The sequence below is a fragment of the Alexandromys fortis genome, unplaced genomic scaffold (genome assembly GCF_014885135.2).
Source record: "Alexandromys fortis isolate MF-2015 unplaced genomic scaffold, M_Fortis_MF-2015_v1.1 scaffold_260, whole genome shotgun sequence".
NCBI lineage: Eukaryota > Metazoa > Chordata > Mammalia > Rodentia > Cricetidae > Alexandromys > Alexandromys fortis.
The window spans coordinates 541,895-559,323 of record NW_026068136.1 but is presented as its reverse complement, the minus strand read 5'-3'; the positions used below and the strand labels follow the sequence as shown (position 1 = coordinate 559,323).

General features: G+C 41.1%; 1 protein-coding gene across 4 annotated transcripts in view; it reads right to left on the bottom strand.

Annotated features, from left to right (window-relative positions):
• The window catches only part of Dennd5b (DENN domain containing 5B), a 114,621-nt gene that overhangs the window by 58,951 nt on the left and 38,241 nt on the right, over nucleotides 1–17,429 (bottom strand). For all 4 annotated transcript variants that reach the window (XR_007589316.1, XM_050126479.1, XM_050126480.1 and 1 more), the window contains one exon: nucleotides 5,850–6,037. Coding sequence is in view for 3 of the 4 variants with exons in the window: in XM_050126479.1 (XP_049982436.1) it covers nucleotides 5,850–6,037 (188 nt within the window). In the remaining variant the exon portion in view is untranslated. The remainder of the gene's footprint in view (nucleotides 1–5,849; nucleotides 6,038–17,429) is intronic.

Below are 17,429 nucleotides of genomic sequence, written 5' to 3'. Positions count from 1 at the left end.
CTGTCTTATGTTCCTCTCTAGGGCTGGGATTAAAGGTGTGCAGCATTACCACCCGGATTCTATGACAAACTAGTGTGGCTGCTGGGATTAAAGTGTGTGTCACCACTGTCTGGTCTGTAAGGATGACCAGTGTGGCTGATTTAATCTCCAATCTTCAGGCAGCCTTTATTTACTAAAATATAAATGAGCCGGGCAGTGTGGCGCACGCTTTTAATACCAACACTCGGGAGGTAGGGGCAGGTGGATCTCTGTGAGTTCGAGGTTAGCCTGGTCTATAAGAGCTAGTTCTAGGACAGCTCCAAAGCTACAGAGAATCCCTGTCTTAAAAAAAAAAAAAAGGAATGAAATATCACTACATATACGTATGTATCTATGTGTGTATGTATCTGTAGCTGTGTACCATATGTGTGTATATGTGTCGCAGGTACATGTTTGTATGTATATATATATGTGTGTGTGTGTGTATGTGCCTGTATGTATGTATGTGTTAAAAATCTAAATTCTACATGAAGAAAACACAGTATTTGTCTTTCTGAGCAGGTTTATTTCTTTAACATGATCTCTAGTTCATCCATTTTCTAACAAACGGCATATTTTCCCTTTTTGTGGCTGAATACATTTCCATTGTGTATGCAAGCCATATTGTTCTTTTTAGTACATCTGTTATACAGCTATACAGACTCCCCATCTTGGCTATCATGAATAGTGAATCAACAAACATGAATATGTAGGGATCTCTGTGGCGTTCAGTCTTAGACTCCTCTGGAAGAGCTCTTAGCTGCTGAGCCACCTCTCCAGCTAACACAGTAAAGACGAACAAGCATGGTTGAAGGTGAGGACAGACTGTGTGATCAATGCTTAGTGCTCACTTTTCTTCCCTTCCCTCCCCCACCCTCCCTAAAAGATAACATAACAAATGGCTACTAACATCTATCATTTTAAATCATGAGGTAAGGGGTAGGTGGTTAATTACAAGTCTAGGCAGCTATATTAGCTACATAACAACTAAAATAATACTTTCCTGAACGTGACATTCTTATAACTATTTTTAGAAACTTTCTTGCTAGATTTAGTCATTTTATTTCAGAGTTTTCAGGGGAACACATTTAAGCACATTTAAGTCTCTTTGAAAAGACTGTTTTACTTTTATTTATTATTTATTTGCTTTGGTTTTTTGAGACAGTGCAATCCTAGCTGTCCTGGAGTTCAGTTTGTAGACTAGGCTGGCCTCAAACTCACAGAGATCTGTCTGCCTCTGCCTCCCAAGTGCAGGGATTAAAGGTGGGTTGATGTGAAATTCCTCTCTGTATGCCATGAATATGTTTTATTAACATTGGTTATTAAAGAAGCTGTTTTGGCCAATGGCTTAGCAGAGCAAAGCTGGGGGGAAATCTGAACAGAGACATATATAGAGAGTAGGCAGAGTCAGAGAGATGCCATATAGCTACTGAAGTAGAAAGATGCCAGCCACCAGTCAGAACCTTACCGGTATGTCACAGCCTCGTGGTGATTCATAGATTAATAGAAATGGGTTTAAGATGTAAGAGTTAGCTAGAAATATGCCTAAGGTATTGGCTAAACAGTATTGCAATTAATACAGCTTCTGTGTTGTATTCGGGACTGGGCGGTGAGGAAACAAGCCTACAGTGGGCACCACTACCACCTCCTTTATTTTTGATTTTTTTGAGACAAGGTCTATTACAGAATATTTGATCATATGATTAGTCCTGAGGTTGCATTATTTGCTGGAAAAAACTGTTTCTAGCTGTGGTGTGGCTCAGTTATAGCGTGCACCTTTAATCTAAGAGCTTTCTGCTTGAATATTGTAAAAAGGATTAAATAAAGTCAACATGGGTCAAAAGGTGGAACAAGCAACCAATGGATAAGAAAAAACCATAGAGAGTAATAGAGAGTCAGGAGAGCGGAGAGAGAGATGCATAGGAAAGAGAAGGGAGGGACATCCAGTTGGAGTTTTGTAGGAGAAAGTGTGGACATCAGAGAGGAGGAAGGTCAGCTGTGTGCTTTCTCTGCCTCTCTGAGATAGCAGGTTTTCACCCCAGCATCTTGCTCCGAAGTCGTTATTGGCAATATTTAACATTTGAGATTTTTTAAAAAATGTCTCTCTCTGTGTAGCTCTGGCTCTCCTGGAACTCTCTATGTAAACCAGGCTGGCTTTGAACTCACAGACATCTACCTTCATCTGATTCCAAAGTGCTGCAATTAAAGGTGTGCAACACCACACCTAGCTTAAAATATTTTTATGTCCTCCTTAAATTACGTGAAGCTGGTTGTTTCATGTCACTATGTCACTATAGAGTGCTTCCAGAGAGAAAAGAGACACGTTGTTAACTTTTTCTTCTAAAACACTTAGACTTTTTTTCTCCCCTGAGACAGGGTTTTTCTGTGTAGCCCTGGCTGTCCTGGAACTCAAGAGATCTAGCAGTCTCTACCTCCCCAGTACTGGGATTAAAGGCATGCACCACCACATCTGGTCAATGATACTCTTTAATGTGTGGTTTCTACACAGAAACACTGCTTACAATGTAGTGATATTTTGTTTGTGTTTTAACAAATAAAGCTTGCCTGAAGATCAGAGTACAGAGGGGTCTCTGTTAGTTCAAGGCCACCCTAGCCTACACAAGATTGAATTTGTCTAAAAGAGAAACAGAGCTCACACACAGGTGATCTCAGCACTTGGGATCCCACACCTTTAATCCCAGCACTAGGGAGGTGGAGAAAGGGCTGGACGGAGAGAGGAATATAAGGCGGGAGGAGACAGCTCAGTGCAGTCTGAGGATTGGTGGAGACAGCTGCAGCCTGAAGACTGTCCCCACATTCTGAGGATGCAGTCTGAGGACAGGATCACTCGCCCTTCAGTCTGAGCAGTGGAAGAGGTAAAAGGTCTCTCTAGTGGCCGGCTGCACTGCTTCTCTGATCCCTCAGCTTTCAGCCCCTAAAATCTGACTCGGGTTTTATTTATTAAGACCAATGAGAATTTGTGCCACATGACTTTTACAGCTGATTCGCTATTTCATATTATCTCACGGATGAGTTTGTATATTTATTAAATAATGTTGAGATCATGATTGGAAAAAAACAACTAGAAAATCACAGACATCATTTTGAGAGCTTTTAGAAATTTTAACTGGCTTATTTTTAGGGTCAAATGATATAAGCAGACAGAGAAAAGTCTTCCAACTGTATGTAGACTAAGTTGCATTAAAGTATATCAACAAGTATTCATAGAAATCAGAAAGAACTTATATATTTAAATAAATTTTCTTCTATCTTTGACAAACAATTTATAATATATAATCAATAAAAAACTAAAACATTAAGTCTTTAAAAAAAAACAAAAAATCTGTCTGGCTAGTAGACTATTTCTTTTCCTTTGAAAATGTAGAGTCTTTAATTCTTGTCAGGCATGGTAGTGCACACCTTTAATCCCAGCACTCAGGGTGAATCTCTGAGTTTGAGGTCAGCCTGGTTGATGGAGGAAGGTCATTGAGCAATAAAGAAACTGCTTGGCTGGCCCTGATAGGTTAAAACATAGGTGGGAGGAGTAAACAGAATAGAATTCTGGGCGGAAGAGGAAGTGAGGTCAGACTCTGCTCTGCTCCCGGACAGGATGGACGGTGGTTGCCATGCTCTGCTCTCCCAGGCAACTCCAACCCAGGATGGACGGAGGCTAGAATCTTCCCGATAAGCGCACCTTGGGGTGCTTACACAGATGATTAGAAATGGGCTAGTCCAGGTGCGAGAATTAGCCTGTAAGGGCTAGAGTTTGTGGGCCAAGCAGTTCTTTAAATGAATACAGTTTGTGTGTTATTTCGGGCATGAGCTAGCCAAGCGGCCGGGGTGTTGGGGATGCAGCCCCGCTGCTCATATTTCAACACCTGGTCTAGAGTAATTTCCAGGGCAGCCAGGGCTATACAGAGAAACCATGTCTGGGGGGGGGGGGGAAGACGAATTTAATTATTTCGAACTGACAAGATACATTAACATAATTCGGAAGAAAACAAGAAAACTCAGGAAGTAGAGAGGATGACAGCAGTCAGTCCCCCACTCTCTCCACAGCAGACACGACAATATGCAGGGTTCATACGCCCTCAAGCAAGCTGTTTCCCCTGTGGTGGACTGAACAGTTATGGCCCTCTTAGATTCAGGCATTTGACTGCTTGGCCCATTTTGAGTGTCACTATTAGGAGGTGTGGCCTTGTTGGAGTAGGGTCACTGTAGAGGCTGGCTTTGAGGTCATAAATGCTCAGGCTGGGCCTCGTGACTCAGTTTTCACTTCTGCCTGTGGATCGTAGAATCTCAGCTCCTGCTCTTGCACCATGTCTCCCTGCATGCTGGCATGCTCTGCTGTGATGACAATGGACTAAACCTCTGAAACCGCAAGCCAGTCCCAATTACATGCTTTCCTTTATAAGAGTTACAGTGGTCATGGTGTCTCTTCACAGCAACAGAATCCTAACTAAGACATCCCTTTGAATCACAAAGTTAATTTTGGCAAAGCAACACGGATGTCTGATTATAGGATTTCTTCCTTCTTTCCTTCCTTTTTTTTTGGGGGGAGGGGAGGTTTATTGAGACAGTGTTCCTCTGTGTAGCCCTAGCTATCCTGGAACTTGCTCTATAGACCAGGCTGGCCTCAAAGTCACAGAGATTCATTTGCCTCTGACTCCTGAGTGCTTGGATTAAGGGTGTGCACCACCACTGCCTGGCCCTTGTATTCACTTCTTAAAATGAGAACAAGTTAAAGTGAAGCTCAGTTAAGAGGAATTTTATTAAGAAAGGTGATAATTAAATAGCTAATAATATAATTAATCATTATGTTTTAAATAAGCCATATCATCCTCATCAATATTTCATTTCAAGGCTTTCCATTCCAATTTTGAGTAGCATTAACAAGAGCAAAAATTTAAATTTAATATGTTTTCAATTACTCTTGATTATTTTATTCCTAAATATTTAAAAATACAATTCAGAGAAAGAATAATACCAACAAGCTAGGGGTTAAACTTCTGTCTCACAGATCATGCCAGCATTAAGAACGGCCAATCACTGGCCACAGCCGAAGATGGCAAGCAGTGACGTACCTGCTGTCTCCACTGTCCCGCTTGCTGAGACATATTACTTTCCATTCAATGGAGGTAAAAAATAAAATTTAACTCAGTTAAAAATAATTTTAAAGGAATACTAAGTCTGGACTATATACTGCTTACGATGGCTATTCGTGGTTGTCAACATGACAACATCTGGAGCTAACCAAACCCCAGAACGGAGGGCACCTGTGAGGTAGTTTTGCTTATTCTGAAGTAGAAGATCCACTTACAATCCAGATCTTCCATGCCTTCTGCCGACATAAGGACAAGTAAGAAGGACGCCTCTTTCTCTGACTGCTTGCTCTCATCCTGCTGGCAAGTCTATTCTTTCACTGGCATCAAATATACATACATACACATATGATTGATATGTATATATGATGAATATATATATGCATATTCATTCTACAAATTCTATTACTTTAGAGTACCGTAATACACTGCTCCAAAACAAAATTTATAGCATGAGGATGAAGAAAAAGTTAAATTATTTTAGGATAATAAAATGGTAATATCACACTACTATTGAACCACCTTCAGAAGTGTATAGCTGTGAAATTTGTCATTGTCCTCTCTGAAGTGTATTTAACTAGTATTTGTGCTGCATCAAGTATCAGAGAAACAGTTTGCAGGCTAGGGCTCAGGCCCTAACCAACAGTACCGGGAAGACTCAGGCGTAACTACTGCACAAAGACAATGTCATGTAATAAAAGCCATGACTGAAGTCAACAAACGCTTTACCTCTTGTGGAAGTTCTAATTTAGACCGGTCAGTTCCTTCTTTTGATTGAAGACCCATCAGGTAAGGGACAGGGGCATCGAGAAAATGCAGCAGAGAGGCAGGGAGGATGGGCACATAAACATGCTGCCACTGAAACGGGAAGAGGAGTGTGGTGATGCCTTCCGCCACAGTCATCAGGCGCTGGTAATCTGTATGGACGAGAGGAAGGAAAGGGAAACAAGGGCTGCAGCTAACAGAAAATATCAGAAAAAATTGTGCTAAAATACATATTTTTGTACTGGAGAGATGGTTCACTGGTTTAGAGTACTTACTGCTCTTAGAGGACCTGAGTTCAATGCCCAGCACCCATATGATGCCTAACAAAAATCAGCAACTCCCGTTCCAGAGGATCTGACCCCCTCTTCTGACCAGGCACACGGTGCACAAGGACACATGCACACAAAATAGTCATAGACAGGATCACGGAGGAAGGCGGCCAGTTCTAGCTCATCATAGGTAGCGAGTTAACTTATTTCACCTGAGTAGCTTGCACAAAGTCTGGGGGCAGGATCACGGCTCTTCCTGGAAGCTCTGGACCTGAGTCATTTGCATCCTCTTCCTTTACAGACCACAATTCAGAGACCAGCATTTCCAGAGCTGGGATCAAAGGCACGTGCCATTATGCACACACAGCCCTGAATTCTCTTAAAATGTGGAGGAGTCAAAACCTAATAAATTGTTTTTGCTCTCTAGCCTTCTGAAAAAGTACAACATTGTTGCTATGAATCACTTTCATACACACACACACACACACACACACACACACAAAATCTCCAATTCAGAGGTTAATTTTTCTCTCCTTGTGTAGATGATCATGGCTACAACTTTGATAATCTGATTTTTTTAAGATAATATTATTTTAGCGCTTATTTTGTAAGTATAAAAAAAAAATCAAGAGAGCTGTGCAGGCGGTGGGCGGCTCTCGTATCTCTCGGTGACCTCTGCTGAGGCCTGCGGTTCTGCCGAGCTACCATGTTGCAGAGCAGGGAGGAGAGCCTGCAGGGCTCCTGGGTAGAACTGCACTTCAGCAATGGGAACAGGAGCAGTGTTCCAGCCTCTGTCTCCATTTATAAAGGGGATATGGAAAAAAATACTGCTGGATGTTCAGCATGAATCTGGACGAAGTAGCTCCAAGAGCTCTCATTGTGCCAGACCACCTCGCGCCCAGACACCACAAGATACAAACAGATCTGAAACAGACACTCACAGCTTTGGAGAGAAAAACAGCACTCTGTCTGAGGAAGATTCTGTTGAGAGAAGAGAGGTTGAAAGCATCTTGAGGAAAAACTCGGACTGGATATGGGATTGGTCAAGTGGGCCAGAAAATATCCCCACCATGTAGTTGTTCTGCCCCCCTTCTTGCTTTGTAGGATAATTCCAGCCTCCTTGTCGGCCATCACTGCCTTGGGCGGTCAGTTTTGTTGCTGGCACCTTCATCATTCTGCTGATTTTAAATCCCATTGTTTGTACTTAAAATTTTGTATGCTTTTAAAATCAGCTGTATTAGTTTGAGGCCAGCCTGGTCTACAAGAGCTAGTTCCGGGGACAGGAACCAAAGCTACAGAGAAATCCTGTCTCGAAAAACCAAAAAAATAAAATAAAATAAAATCAGCTGTATTGTAAGCAAATCTGTCTACTTTAAAAGACTGGAAATGAAAATAATCTTTGCCAAATCCTTTGGAGATCACTGGATTTGTATATGGGTTAATCAGTATTCAGTGCTTCTGTTATCCAGGTATATTCCCAGCCTTCTTCTTTCCTATAGCATGGTTTTGAAGGCTGCCTCCTCAACGTGCTGTATATATCCTGTTGTGTTTGTTTCACTGTCCCACACTTAGCTCAGGTGAGTTAAAATAAAAGAAACGTTTTAACGGTCAAAAAAAAAAAAAATCAGAGCTGAGTGATGGTGGTGCATGCCTTTAATCCCAGGACTCAGAAGGCAGAGGAAGAAGAATCCCTGTGAGTTCAAGGCCAGCCTGGTCTACAGAGTGAGTTCTAGGCCTGTTACACAGAGAAACCTGTCATTAAAAAACAAAACAAAACAAAAAACAGACAAAACACAGTCACATTTTCTATATTTAACTCCTAACTACAGAATATAAAATCTTAGGAAAAAAAGAATTACCATATAATTAAAGGATTTTTGTTTTGTTTTGTTTTTCAAGACAGGGTTTCTCTGTAGCTTTGCAAAGTGTTCTGAAACTCACTCTGTAGACCAGGCTGGCCGTGAACTCACAGAGATCCACCTGCCTCTACCTGCAAAGTGCTGAGATTAGCGTGCACCACCATGCCCACCTCTGGTTGTCTTTACATGAAATTATTTGTCAAAACCAGCAACTGTCCATGATATTATGCATGCCCTCTTAAACAGTCTGCCTTAGATGTTCTGTACTTCGACGTGTTCAAAATTCCTACTTAAATCCTTGGAGGCAGACAGATATGTTTTAGAATTAGATTTCTTTTTAGACTTTAAAAGGCGATAACATGTTTAGATTATAATCTCTGATAGGGATGAAGCTTATAAACAACATTAATATTTTCAGAGCAAGCCATGTAAGTGTTTTATAGGGAAGAGAGAAAACATAAATAAATTTAATTTGGTTCTGATCTGGTTTTGTTGACAATAAATCAGTTACAAAAATAATCATTTTCAGAACTGTTTTAGATTTGGGAATTAAAGATAAGGGATTGTGGACTCAAAAGAATTTCATAGAATTCAGTGTACACAATTACATTAAAACCCGGGGAATACTTTGGTATTTGCTAAAGGTTAAGAAAAACGGTCAGCTGTTACTTGGTTCATTTGACCAAGTACAAAAAGGATGTTTTCCACTTAAAATTTTTGTGCCATTCTATCATTAAAATGTTTTAAAGATTCATTTTTGTTATTTTTAAATTATATGTATATGGGGGGGAAGGCACGTGCATATGAGGGAAGCTACCCTTGGGGTACAGAAGGGAGTGCTGGATCTGGCAGACGACCTAGACTCGATTCCTAGCATCCACATGGTAGCTCACAACCATCCATGCTTCCAAGAGAGCCAATGACCTCCCTCTCCTTACATCCAAGGGCACCAGGCATGCACGTGCTGCATAGACACACATGCAGACAAAACGTTCATTCACATTAAAGAAAATAATTTTTTTTTTTTTTTTTTTGCTTTTTCGAGACAGGGTTTCTCTGTGGTTTTGGAGCCTGTCCTGGAACTAGCTCTTGTAGACCAGGCTGGTCTAGAACTCACAGAGATCCACCTGCCTCTGCCTCCCAAGTGCTGGGATTAAAGGTGTGCTCCACCACCGCCCGGCTTAAAGAAAATAAATTTAAAAGAAAAAATTTAAATTACAATTATGTATATAATTGGGGAGGAAGTCACAGGACAACCTGCCGGGAATTGGTTCTTTTCTACCACTACGGTGGTCCTGGGGTGGACTTCAGGTCATCAGGTTTAGCGGCAAGCACCTTCACCCGCTGAGTTATCTTACGAGACCACGTTTTCGGTCTGTACTTGAAACAACATTTTTAATAGATATTGTATTTTACAAATACACTGAGAATTATGCTGTACTGCCTGAACTGGATGCTTCTGGGGCCCCATCTGCACAATACTTTATTTGCAGTTAAACCTGTAACGGAGGAACCCTCATTTTTATTGAACTTTATCATTTTTTAGATGGATGCCTAGTTATTAACAGCTCAACTATACTTGAAATCTTCATTGCTTTAATAAAATTTAGGTGGAACTTACTTAACATGCATAGTCCTAAGACAAACACTAGTGGTCTGAAGGGTTGGGGTGAGTCGCGAGTACAAAGAGCTGACCTAATTATTTGGTAGGTATGGATGGACACACACACACACAACCATTTGATATTCACAGAAGCAGGACTAGGAAAGTTGGTACTAGAGGGGAAGAGATCAAAAACAATCAAATAGTTACCTACTGTTCTGCTAGTGATCAGGCAAGATGCCTGGGTGGGAACGGGAACAGAAAGCTGACCTGAAAATTCCTTGGGTTGGCCGAGTGGCCTTTAGGTTTAGACAGCATGCACCGTCAAACTAACTTTACTTCTGCAGTATGCCTCATTATGTCAGGTACCCCACGGCACTCTCTCCTCCCCCACAAATTCTGCCTGGGAAGTGGAGCATCTGTTCACAAAGCACATTGCTAGTGACGAATAAAAGTTACAGACCAGACCAAATTTATTAGTAATGGCAGAGAAGAAATATGCACACTCTTCAGGAACTGTCAAACATCTTAGTGAAGAAATACTATCATAGTATATGTGATCTATGGTGCATATAAAGCTGTAACTGGGATTAAGAATGTAGGTTAGTGGCAGAGCATTTGCTTAGTATGCATCAGAGTGAACCTGGTTCCATCTGTGTGTGTGTGTGTGTATTTTGTGGATCACAGAATAACATTGTTATTCTTTTGTGGTTGCTGAAGTCCTACAGAAAAGTATGACTTAGGGCTGGAGAGATGGCTCAGCAGCTGCTAAGAGCACTGGCTGCTCTTCCAGAGGTTCTGAGTTCAATTCCCAGCAATCATGTAGTGGCTCATAACCATCTGTAATGAGATCTGGTGCCTGCTTCTGGCATCCAGGAAGAACAATGTATACATAATAAACAAACAAATAAATCTTAAAAGTATGGCCTAGATGTGAGCACCAGATCAGCCTGCAGAAACAGTAAGGGCTGTCGGTTCTAAGACACCAGTGTCTGCTTTTTTTTTACTTCTTTCTCCATCACATGGCAAGTAACGAGAAAGGTTAACTTGGAGTTTTAAGCAAATTATGCACCAATTATTCATTAATGTCTCTCAGCTCCAAATTCATCCTCTAACCATTCTGACAATGGATACAATACTCAGCTTTGCCAGCAGAGGGCAACGGAGACACGCTGTTTCCTGGTCCCAGCATGCAGCAGGTCTTGCTACTGCAGCCTGGAGGACCAGCAGTACGGGTGTGTGAAGACACCTGGTGGCACACCGCTCTGCCACATGCCAAGAATGGCAGTCGGTGGATTCCACTTTCTATGGTCCTCCAATACACTGCATATTCAGACCTCACACTACAGTGACATCCAGAAAATCACCAGCCAGACAACATGGGCCTTGGACTTTGTCTTGTTAGGTCAGTGACAAGAATCAGCTCCAGTACAGGCAACACAGACACGTAATCGACTGGCTTTCTGCATACCTCATGAGTACAAAGTTTTCAAGAGCTCGCCACTACAGCTTTGGTGTATGGGTCCCACTTAAATGTCTGTACTTCATCAAGTATCCTTCAGAGTTTATCCCCTTACAGCTTGTTTTCTAAAATAATTCATATTATATATTCCTCTGCCTAAACTACTTTATGGTTTCTGTCTCCTGGTTGAACCTAAACTGAAAGGCAAAGGAATTTGAACAAACTAAATTCCTAGAAAATTGGCTGGTTTACTTGTGATTGGAGAAATACTCAGTCTCCTGGAAAATATACTTTCTTCAAGTAATAATAGTTTGTATTGTGGGTTTTTTTTCTTGTTTTGTTTATAGAAAAAACACCATGGGAAGTAAAAATAAATGACATATTTTATTCTCTTCTCCTGGACCTTAAGAGACAGTGTTCATTTTTCCTTCACTAACATTTTCTCAATTGTAAATTTCTATGTCTAATCTTTTTAGTTTTGAATTCTCTACAAGATTGGTTGATATGTCATACACTTTTTTTTTTTGCAATGAGATTACTTGGCAGAAATACATCATTCCTTTTAGCTGAATCAAGAAAAAGCAGCAGCTGGTAATACAGTAGTGGCAGAATGGTTGTCTAGCACAAACAAGACCTCTGTGTTCAATCACCAGCACAGCAAAGAAAATTAAAAAATAAAAACAATTTCTTTAAGCTTTTTTTTTTTTTTTGCATGTCTGCATGGGTATGTTTATACACCTGCATGCCGGAGGCTGATGTAATCTGTCTTCCTTAATTGCTTTCCACCCTGTTTTATGAGAGAGGGTCTCTCATCAGAATTCACCAGTTTGGCTGCACTGCCTGGCACTGACCTCCAGAGACCTGTTTTCACTACTCCTTTCCTCAGCGCTGAAGCTGCAGGTGTGTACCACCGCAACACAGGGATTTCAACCCAGGTACTCACGCTTAGTTGGCAAGCAGTTCAATGACCGAGTCTTTGTCAGTTCCATTCTAAAGACCTCAATCCCAACAGTGACACACTTCCTCCAACAAGGCCACACCTCCCAACCCTTTCAAATAGTGCCACTCCCTCAGCATTTAAACATATGAACTTATGGGAGCCCCTCTTATTCAAACAACCACAGCAGATTTACTTACTTACTTACATATTTATTTTGGTGAGACAGGGTTTCTCTAGTTACCGTGGTTGCCTGGGAACTCACTTTATAGACCAGGCTGGCCTCAAACTCACACAGATCTACCAGCCTCTGCCCTTAAGTGCTGGTATTTCCTATTTCTTTTACAACATTAATTATTTATCTTGTTAAAACTATTGTAATTCTATTATAATTGTGTAGTCTTATTTTATGTTTTAACAAATAAAGCTTGCTTGAAAAGTGCAGACCTAAGCCACTGGAGACCAGGGAGTTCAAGGCCACCCTGGACTCCACAAGACAGAATCTGTCTGAAAGAGAAACAACTCACACAAAGGTGATCCCAGCACTTGGGACCACAGGCCTTTAACCCCAGCACTAGGAGGTGGAGACAGGAGTGACTGCTGGGCAGAGAACAGAATAAAGGCAGGAGGAGACAGGAGCTCAGTGCAGTCTGGGGATGCAGTCTGAGGACAGGCTGGCCCCTTCAGTCTGAGCACTGGTAGAAGTAAAGGACTCTCCAGTGGCTCGGATCTTCTCTCATCTTCAGCATTAACCACTGTGTCTGACTCTGGGAGTTTATTACTAATACCAATTAGAATCTGTGCTACATATTCCAAACCATGAACCCATAAAAAAGAAAATTAAGTCAGAGGTCCTTTGATTCTGGGTAGTCACATGGTCCCCATGGTCACAGGCTGTAATCAATCACCAAAGATAAAATTTCCAGTGGACCCTGGGAGGTAGTTCACAGATGCTTACAGCAATGCAAACCAATAATAAAACAACAAAATATAAACTCCCCTGGTACTGAAGAGCTAAAATGAAATTAAAGGAGAAGCTTATGTTAGAACTTGATGCTGGAGGAAGCTGAGATTCCAGCTGGTCTGAGCTTGACCACCAGGCTCAAAGCCCCTCCAAGGGGTGAATCATATGGAAACAACAGGGCACTTCTAAGCCCTTAGGTCAGCAAAAAGGCAGTTCACCCAGGAGAAGAGCACAACCAAGGAGCTGCAGAGAACACACTGTAAAGTTCCTCATTCGGGGAACATCAGTGTCCTAAAGAACCTTCATCATGGTGTCTAATTTGGGGCAGTATCTTTGTTTCTTAACTTTTTTGAGACGAGAGTTTTAGCCTGTATGTCCACTAGTAGGTCATGAACTTGCAGAGACCCTCACGTCTTTGCCTCTGAAGTGTTGGGAACACAAGCATGTGTCACCAAAATCGACCTTTTTATTTTTAAATGTTTCAGAATAGAACAAACTTGAATTGATGTAGGAGTCACACTGCACTGTGAAACAAAGACATCTGATGGAGAGGGATAGCTCACATAGGGGCTGACATGCTTGTTTAACGGCCCTGTGAAAACTAACTAGCCTTATGATAACCGGGATACTGTCCACTGATGAAGCCAGTATCTTAGCCAAATGCTGTTGTTTATGAAGGTTTATCTGATGTGATCTCTTCATGTAGCCTCACTGTTATAAAACAATCTGAGCTTTAGTGAGTTTGCTTATGTTACAATGCTAACATTATAAGGATATAAAGATCACGGCCAGTGACACGGCAGAGGGTGGAAGTTCTGGTTGAGTTTTAACTGTCAACTTGACATGATCTAGAATCACCTTCAAGAGCGTCTTAATAAGGAAAGTTTTTGCATTAGTTAACCTGTGGATACGCCTGTGGGGCTCGTCTTTATTGTTAACTGATATAGAAGGACCCGAGCCACTGTGGGCAGCATTCCTTAGGCATGGATCTTGAACTGTAAAAGGATGAAGACCTCTAACTGAACACTAGTAAGGGAGCAAGTGGTATCATCCATGTCCACTCCTCTCCTCACTCAACCACCGATGTGTAGCGACACAGTAGCTTCCCTGCTAAGATGGACAATAACCTGGAATTATAAGTCAAATAAGCCCTTTCCCCCTAAATGTGTCACAGCAACAGAAATGAAACTAGAACACCAACACCACACAAGCCTGAAGATTTGAGTTTGACTTAGAGCCCATGCAAAAAGCCAGATGTGTGCATCTCAGTGCTCTACAGGGAAACAAGGGGAGACAAGAGAATCACTTAGAAACCCACAGGACAGCTAGCAGAAACCAGAGAGACCTTTCTGCAACAGGTGGAGGAGAGAACTGACTTCTGAATAGTTTTCCTTTCTATTTTAAAAAAAAAAAATATTTACTTTGCTTTATTTACTAGCAGATCAGAGGGTCAACTCTCAGGAGTTAGTCCACTTTTTTCCACTGTGGGTTCTAAGGACTGACCTCATATCATCAGGAGTTAGTCCACCTTTTCCACTGTGGGTTCTAAGGACTGACCTCTGCTCATCAGGACCATCCCACTGATCCTAATACACACACACTACATGCACACTCTAAACAAATAAATAGTTAGGACAGAAGTGAAAGAGGAGCCAAAGTTAGCACTGTCCTCGATCTTGGCCAGAGAAGCTTTTTTCAGCAGTTAGTGCAGAAACTCCTAAGTGGTTCAAGTACTAAGAAAAGTGACCACTGGGTGCTCGGCCATAAATGAAACATCTATATAAACCTTCACAAGGCTCACTCAGCATCACGGAAGAGAGCGAGGAAAAGAACATAAAAGCCAGAGGATGGTGAAGAATTCTGTGACATGCTGTCTTCTCGACAGGGCACGGCCACAACTCTCAGGAACTCACTGGGTTACAGAGAGAAAGGAAAGAGAACACAGAGGAGAGACAAGGGGAGGGGAAGGAGAGAGAACTATAAATACGGGAAGAGACCCTGCTTAGGAGTCTTGTAGGGAAGAGAAAAGATTGGGGAGTAGATATGGTCAAGATAAGACTGGACTAGGGACTGGAGAGATGACCCAGGGGTTAAGAGCACTGACTACTCTTGAGCACCTGGGTTCAATTCCCAGCACCCACATGGAGGTTCACAACTGTCTCTAACTCCAGTTCTAGGGAATCTGATGATCTCTTCCGGCTTCCATGGGCACCAGTTAGGCACAGGGTGCACAGATACACATGTAGGTAAAATACTTGTCACATAAAGTAATAATAAAGATAATGGAACTGGAGAGATGACTCAGAGGTTAAAAGAACCGGCTGCTCTTCCAAAGGACCCAAGTTCAGTTTTAGCACCCACATGGCAGCTCACAATTGTCTGTAACTCCAGTTCCAGGGATCAATGCCCTCTTCTGGCCTTCATTAGCACTGGTGGTACACAGACATATATGCAGGCAAAACACTCATACACATAAACTAAAATAAACAAATCTTTAAAAAAAACAAGATATACTATACAGATGCATGAAATTATAAAGGAATAAATAAAACATAAAATAAATTAACAATGTCGAATAGAAGATGTTGATAAGATTTAAACAAGGACTTTGTTTCTTGAGACAGGGTTTCTCTTTGTAGTTCTGGCTGTCCTGGATCTTTTTTTGTAGACTAGGCTGACCTCAAAGTCACTGAGATCTGCCTGATTCTGCCTCTTGATTAAATCTGCCTCTAGGATTAAACATCACTACCACTGCCTGGCTCTTAAATGTGTCTTAACAGCACAGTGGAAGGCAGATTAACTAAAGTTATTTCAGTTATAATTTATATAACTTAATATAATTTTAGTTAAGATAATTTCATTAATAATAAACACTTGATAATTTTCCACTATTAAGAAGTCCAATCAAGATTTGTTCAGTTTGCTTCTTCTTTTTTTGTCTTGGTTTAGAGAAATTTAAAGTGCTGGAAGCCAAAGTTTTCAACAAGAAACATGAAGTATGGGGCTGGAGAGACAGCTCCGTGACTGGCTACTCTTCTTGATTCCTATCATTACATGGTGGCTCACACTGCCTGTAACTCCAGTTCCAAAAGATCTGACGCCCTCTTCTGGTCTGAAAACACCCATACACATAAACTAAAAAAAAAATAGTAAAAATTAAAAACAAACTACAGCCTATTTGGGCCATAATCCATATTCGGGATAGACAAAAGGACTAGTGTCCCTTGGCATCGTCCCTTATAAGAGGCCTAAAACCTAAGGCACAGATTCATATAAATGGTCAGGGGTAGAAAAAAAGAGTCTTCTGGAACAACTTTACAGAGATGTCTCATATACTAAGGTACCAAAATCTGTTAACAATGGCTATAATTAGTATGATAGGCATTTAAAATGTTAGGGTTACACTGGCTAGTGGTGGTTCATGCCTTTAATCCCAGCACTCAGAAGGCAGAAGCAGATGCATCTTTGAGTTCAAGGTCAAGTCTATCTACAAAGTCAATTCCAGGGCACGCAGGGCTACACAGAGAAATCCTGTCTTAAAAAAAAAAATCAAACAAACAAAAAGTTAGGGTTGATGGAATCAAAGTTGAAGTCTAAAGTGAATCAGAATATTTAAACAGAATTTACATGTATGTTTTATGGAACCACTTTCTCTATGTAGCATGTACAGAAATTATATAAACTATATGGGACAGAAATTATATAAATTCACTTTTCAAGTCATACCAATTAGACATGCTAAATGGGAATGAATAAACAATGTAAGCCAGAAACTGGAGTGCAGGCAAATTCTTCATGAAGCAGCTATGGAGTCATGTTAAATATCTTTATTTCCTAGTAACTACTGTAGGGCCAAAGGACTGCAGATTTTCCATTTGAAGAGCAACTATGAGCTTGCAATTAGATATTAAGCCAAATAGTACCCACGATTTTAGTACATCAAATGATCTTCAAACTTGAAATATTCACGGTATCTTGTAAGATCAGAAAGACTCTCTGAAGAGAAAGTTGCACAATGAAATAAATGGAAATAGTTTATACTGAATTTCTTTAACACTGGAGTGCAAAGAGATTCATACAACACAGGGCATCTCTTTTTCCTTTAGGGCTGGCTGGAAATGTGTGAGGATCTGCCAGGTTCCACTGTCATTGGGACACAACACCTCTCAACAGGCAAAAAAAGGAAAAAAAAAAAAAAAGAAAAGAAAAAGGCTACTTGGTTTATGAATGGCAGCTCCGAAGCAAATGAACACACGTCACTTTAGAAGGTCACTAGGACAACTGAGGAACTAAAAACCAATCAGCTCAGTGGACTGAATAAATCACGTGCTGTTTCTCAAGCAGTGATAAAAGAGCAGACGTAAAGGTAAAGATGTTTACTAACTCAGGACTCTGTTGAAAGACCTGGATAAATCCAGACCTCCCCAGCAGGAAGAAAATAGCCGAAAGT